At 47.7% G+C, this 6,034-nt stretch overlaps 1 protein-coding gene across 1 annotated transcript; it reads left to right on the top strand.

Annotated features, from left to right (window-relative positions):
- Positions 1-889: 889 nt before the first annotated feature.
- LOC120846646 lies at positions 890-4,406 on the top strand. Its single transcript, XM_040218483.1, has 2 exons — positions 890-1,704; positions 4,280-4,406. Exons 1-2 carry the CDS (start codon positions 890-892, stop codon positions 4,404-4,406), a joined length of 942 nt encoding a protein of 313 aa, XP_040074417.1.
- Positions 4,407-6,034: the final 1,628 nt, after the last annotated feature.

Below are 6,034 nucleotides of genomic sequence, written 5' to 3'. Positions count from 1 at the left end.
TGCACTGATAGAAAGAAATAAAGAGGAGTGCAGAAGCGCCCAGTTTTCCTCTTTTTTACCCTGACGGGAGATGCGTTTTACTTCACTTAAAACTACAATGGCTGGACGAAGTTCGATTCTCATGAGTCAGTCTTCGGTGTACACAGTAAGTTTTCATAAACGAAATACCCAAAAATGAAGTTGTTGATAACTGACGAAAAAAAGCGTCTTGCAATTTTAAAAGCGATATTGAAGACATGCTTACTCATTCCGGTTTGAACAGTATCAGCATTTTCGTTATATTTAAGATTAATGGAATTTAATATTACATAAAGCATTACAGTGTCCCGGGAACTCGCCGAACATTACAGTGGCGACGAGGAAGTGGAAGTGTTGAACGGCTGCCGTCGGACCGTGCGCCTGTTCTGGAATGCCGGTGGTCGGCAAACTAGAGCCGTTTGACACTGAAACGAACTGGAGCGAGTACCGGGAGCGGGTTGAACAGTACTTCATCGCCAACGATGTCAGGGATGAGAAAAGGCGAGCAGTTTTACTTACGTGTTTTGGACCCGCCACATATTCGTTGCTTCGAAATCTTCTGGCTCCTGTCAAACCGTCGGAGGCCAGCCTAGAAACCATTTTTGAGGTATTAGGCGAGCATTTCTCACCGAAGCCTTCGGAAGTCGTCGCAAGCTTTAAGTTCAATTCACGGATGCGTCATGACGGTGAGACAGCGGCGGATTTCTTTGCTTGTCTGAACAAGCTGGCGGATGATTGCGGATTCGGCGCGTTCCGAAATAGAATGCTGCGAGACCGCATCGTCGGAGGTATTAACGACGAGATGATACAAAGGCGACTCCTGGAGATTCCAGATTTGACCCTTGACCTCGCAAAAAAGACGGTCGTTGCAATGGAAGCAGCGAAGAAAAATTCGCAGATGCTGTCGACGTCTATCCAGCCAAACCTCGCGTCAGCTAACACAGTGTCACGCGATGCAGCTGTGAACCCAAAGTGGAAGACTGGCACCATCTCGTGTTTTCGTTGCGAAGGCGAGCATTACGCCACACAGTGCCGTCATGCAAGTACCACTTGTCACAAGTGTCGGGTAAAGGGGCATCTGGCACGAGTGTGCAAGGGGAAGACAGCGGATGCAACCGCCGATGGCCCGACGACGTCCACTAGAATACCGAGATCGGTCCACACCTTGGACGGAGCGGGCCAGTCGCAAGATGTCTCACTGCCAGAAGTCTACGAGATGTGGGAAATGACATCTTCTGCAGTCGACGGCCAACCTTTCCAATTGGAAGTTACGGTGAACGGGACTCCATTGCTGATGGAACTTGACACGGGAGCTAGCGTGTCTGTTGTGTCTGAGGAGACATTTCGACGCGAATTTCCATCAAGGCAGCTGGACCCGTCGCGCATCATGCTGAAAAGCTATTCAGGTGAACTTTCCCCAGTTCAGGGAAGCCTTACTGCAACGGTGAGACTTGGAAACCACGAATGTCAGGACATCCTGTATGTTGTCCCTGGCACCTGCCCATCTCTGCTAGGACGTGGCTGGATGAAAGGCCTTGGCATCAAGCTTTCCAACGCGAAGGATGTCAACTTCGTGACTTCTGTTGCGAACCTCGTTGCTGAATACTCCAGTATCTTTGATGAAGGTCTGGGAACTTTCAAGGGGGTGGCCGCAAAGATAAATCTTCAGGACAACGCCAAACCAAGGTTTTTCAAGCCTCGTTCAGTTCCATTTGCGATGTTTGACAAAGTCAACGAGGAGTTGCAACGCATGGAACGGGAGGGAGTCCTACGTCCAGTGAAGACTTCGGAATGGGCTGCCCCTATTGTACCGGTCCTGAAACAAAATGGGCAGATTCGCATCTGTGGAGACTTCAAAGTCACCGTGAATCCTGTGACTGTACCTGAAAAGTACCCCATCCCGCGAGTGGAGGACCTGTTTGCTAAGCTGAGCGGAGGCGAGAAATTCAGCAAGTTGGACTTAAAAGATGCATACCTACAAGTTAAACTTGATGAGAAGTCGTCACAACTGGTTACCATCAACACTCCACGAGGTCTGTACCAGTACACTCGCCTGCCGTTCGGTGTGACCTCTGCACCATCGATCTTTCAACGAGAGATGGAGAACCTATTGCAAGGACTTAAGCACGTCGTTGTATATTTCGACCACATTCTCGTGACAGGGCGAAACGATCAAGACCACCTGGAAAACCTGAACCAAGTGCTGAGTCGGCTGCAGCAAGCTGGGCTGAAGCTGAAGCTGTGCAAGTGCGATTTCTTGGTTCCCCAGGTTAAATACTTGGGTCATGTCGTTAGCTCTGCGGGATTCCAACCAAACCCAGAAAAGACTGACGCAGTACTGAAAGCTCCAAGGCCTACCGATGTAAAAACGCTGCAGAGCTACCTGGGACTGGTCAATTTCTATCGTCGGTTCCTGCCTAACTTGTCCAGCGTTCTACATCCGTTAAACCATCTTCTGGGGGCAAAGACGCCTTGGACTTGGGGTGCGGACCAGGAACAGGCTTTTCGTCAGAGCAAGGAGTTACTGCTGTCTGCCGCGGTATTGGCGCATTATGACCCGAAGAAAGCAGTGGTGCTTATCTGCGATGCGTCGCCGTACGGAATTGGGGCTGTCCTTGCTCACCGAGAAGATTCAGGTGCTGAGAAACCAATTGCGTTTGCACCTAGAGGTCTTCTGCCGGCTGAGCGCAACTGCAGTCAGCTTGACAAGGAAGCCCTGGCTCTGATATTTGGTGTGACTAAGTTCCGGCAATACCTGTGGGGCCGTGACTTCGAAGCGGTCACAGACCACAAGCCCTTGCTGGGGCTGCTTGCTGCGGACAAGCCTGTACCTGAGACCTGTTCGCCACGGGTGCTGCGTTGGGCACTGATGCTGTCGGCTTACAGCTACAAACTGAAATACAGACCTCGTTCACACATAGCAAATGCGGATGCCTTGAGTAGGCTGCCGCTGCCAGTTCCTCCATGTTCCATCGAGCGGCCAGCCGAGGTATTTATGCTCGAGGGGGCCTATCCTCGCGTACTACTTGCGTCTGTCGTGGCTGACGCCACTTCAAAAGACTTGATTTTGTCGAAGCTTCGCGATCATTTGTGGTCTGGAGCTGAACTGCATGACCCAGACTTAAAACCGTACGCTCCTCGAACAACTCAGCTGTGCGTACAAGAGAACTGTATCCTGTTGGGGTCAAGAGTCGTCATCCCGGGATCCTTACAACCAGAGGTTCTACGACTCTTGCATGAAAGTCATCCAGGGATCACCAAAATGAAGGCCGTGGCTAGGAGTCATGTATGGTGGACATCATTAGATGAAGACATTGCGGCTACAGTGCGGGGATGTCGTGTGTGTCAAGAAAACCAGCGACTCGCACGACCAGCACCAATGATGCCATGGCCATTCCCAGAAAAGCCATGGTCTCGTCTTCATATCGACTTTGCTGGACCAATGAAGAACCGATATCTACTCATCGTGGTCGACGCCTACTCAAAATGGATTGAGGTTGTTCCTGTGTCCACGCCGTCGGCAGAAGCCACGATCCCTTGCCTGCGTGTGATGTTTGCCTGTCACGGACTACCAGACCTCGTCGTATCCGATAACGGGCCGGCATTTGTAAGCGGTAGCTTTAAGAACTTCCTTCAACAAAATGGAATAAGGCAGATTCTAACACCACCATATCACCCAGCGTCAAATGGAGCCGCTGAGCGAGCGGTTCAAACCATAAAGTTGAAGCTGAAGAAGGCAGCTGATGGAAGTTTCCAATGTCAGCTGGCCCGAATCCTGCTCAACTACAGAACTACACCTCATGAAACCACAGGGTGCACTCCGGCGGAGTTACTGATGGGCCGCAAGTTGAAGACTGCTTTGGCTCTACTTCACCCGGACCTGAGGTCAAGCGTATCGAAAAAACAACTCATCCAGAAGATGGCGCACGACAGGGGTGCTCGACTGATACCAACTGTCCAACCGGGTGATGCCGTGTATGCGAGAAATTTTCGACAAGGTTCACCATGGGTACCGGCAACTGTGATCGACACTCCCAGTGACCACATCACAGATATCGCACTCCCAGATGGTCGGTGTTGGAGACGTCATGAAGGACATCTGCGTCCTGACCTATCCCAAGCTAGGGCATCATCGGGTCCGCGACCAGAGCCGGTGGATCAGGCCGCTCCTCCTAATGTGAATGTGCCTGTACCACTAGAGGATTCTGCCCAAGCGGTACCTCAAACCGTAACAGCTGAATACCAGCATGACGACACTCAGCCTGTTCCTGGCATTCCGCTACCAAGGAGTCCTGCTACTCCACTACCGAGGAGAAGTAATCGAGCACGACGCCTCCTGTGCGCTTTTCACCGTGAAAATCGGTGGGACCTTGGCTCATTTTTGTTAGGGGGGGGGGGGAGGAATGTGATAGACAGCCAGGTGGCGCCCCCTGCACACCTGGTATATAAAGAGCATGTCGCACGAGATTAAAACAGTTGAACACCGGGCAAGCTTGCGTGCACTCGTCAATGCCCCGCTGTCCCGGGAACTCGCCGAACATTACAGCAGAAGCGCCCAGTTTTCCTGTTTTTTACCCTGACGGGAGATGCGTTTTACTTCACTTAAAACTACAATGGCTGGACGAAGTTCGATTCTCATGAGTCAGTCTTCGATGTACACAGTAAGTTTTCATAAACGAAATACCCAAAAATGAAGTTGTTGATAACTGACTAAAAAAAGCGTCTTGCAATTTTAAAAGCGATATTGAAGACATGCTTACTCATTCCGGTTTGAACAGTATCAGCATTTTCGTTATACCTAAGATTAATGGAATTTAATATTACATAAAGCATGAGTCTACTCCCATCAGTCTACATTTTGCCTTTTTAAGTATGTCGTGCGTGTCCACATCAGAAAAGCACACAGTTTTATCTTATTGAAATGATACTAAGTTTAGGCTTTTCCGTAAGTTTACCGTTTTATTCATAGAAAATTTAGATACTATTGAGCAAGGAACAGATCCCCAAAGAACCCATTATTTATGATATTTGAAGTTTAAGTGTCTTTCCTTTATTTTGGAATACTGTGCTTGGAATTTGAGGTAAGTCATAACTTATATCCAAAGTGTTGCCCGAAGTAAGCAAGAGAAAATATTTTCGAACAGTACAAAGCAATGCAGTAGAATCCCTTCCCGAACTCAAGAACTATTAGAAGCGTGTTTATATATATTTTTTAGTCTTTTGCAAATTTTTTTTTATTACTAATCATTCATTATGAGGTAACTTATTAAACAACCGTTGGTGCACCAAGATCTGACCTGAACTCAGGTACCCCAAAACTACTTTATTTTTTATAAGTTCAGTTATCTTCGCCAAGACCGAATGCACACAAAAAGGTCTGCATTTTTTAAATCATCGAATGGGCCAACGTTGTGTACATAGTCGTACAGGAAAGTTAAATATTTATAAAAAAGACCTTGACAATGATAACAGTACAAATATGAGAACGTGGAGGGCTCTGTCTTGCCCGTCACCTTTGCCGTCCTTCATCTGATGTAAGCAGAGGCGGTTATCGTTTTATGTAAACATTTAATCAAGTATTTCTAAAAGCTCGGTAAATAAATAAACATTCATGTTGGAAAAGTTTTAAAATAAAGTGTTCGCATAAAATTTATGACGAGTCTTTTGGTGCATTGACATAAACGATTGCGCACTGAACAGGATGCCTATCGGAACAGCCTGACATCATCCCATTACATGCTCTGACATCATTCCAATTAGACGCAGAATCAACATCATTCATGAAACTTACACAATTATCTAACGATGATACCTGTTTGACACCGTTAGCATAATACAGGATTACTGACCTCTGAGCACAGGATGTTAAACTATTTATGAAGAAGTTGAGTAGAACAGGCCAAAGTATGGACACCTGTGGTAGACCAGAAGATCGAGTATAAAGAAGAGGGTGATGTACAATACCTCGTACGAAATTAAGTCTGTTGGGTAAGTAAATAACAAACAAGGTGCAAAG

Source organism: Ixodes scapularis, unplaced genomic scaffold, assembly GCF_016920785.2.
Source record: "Ixodes scapularis isolate PalLabHiFi unplaced genomic scaffold, ASM1692078v2 PGA_scaffold7__128_contigs__length_106722199, whole genome shotgun sequence".
Lineage (NCBI taxonomy): Eukaryota > Metazoa > Arthropoda > Arachnida > Ixodida > Ixodidae > Ixodes > Ixodes scapularis.
This window is presented reverse-complemented; position numbering and strand designations above follow the sequence as displayed.

Excerpts from the sequence above, each read along its gene's own strand:
- LOC120846646 (XM_040218483.1), top strand. The coding sequence starts at position 890 with ATGGAAGCAGCGAAGAAAAATTCGCAGATGCTGTCGACGTCTATCCAG. Across the intron at positions 1,705-4,279 it reads CAGGACAACGCCAAACCAAG|CCTGTTCCTGGCATTCCGCT; the intron begins GTTTTTCAAGCC and ends GACGACACTCAG.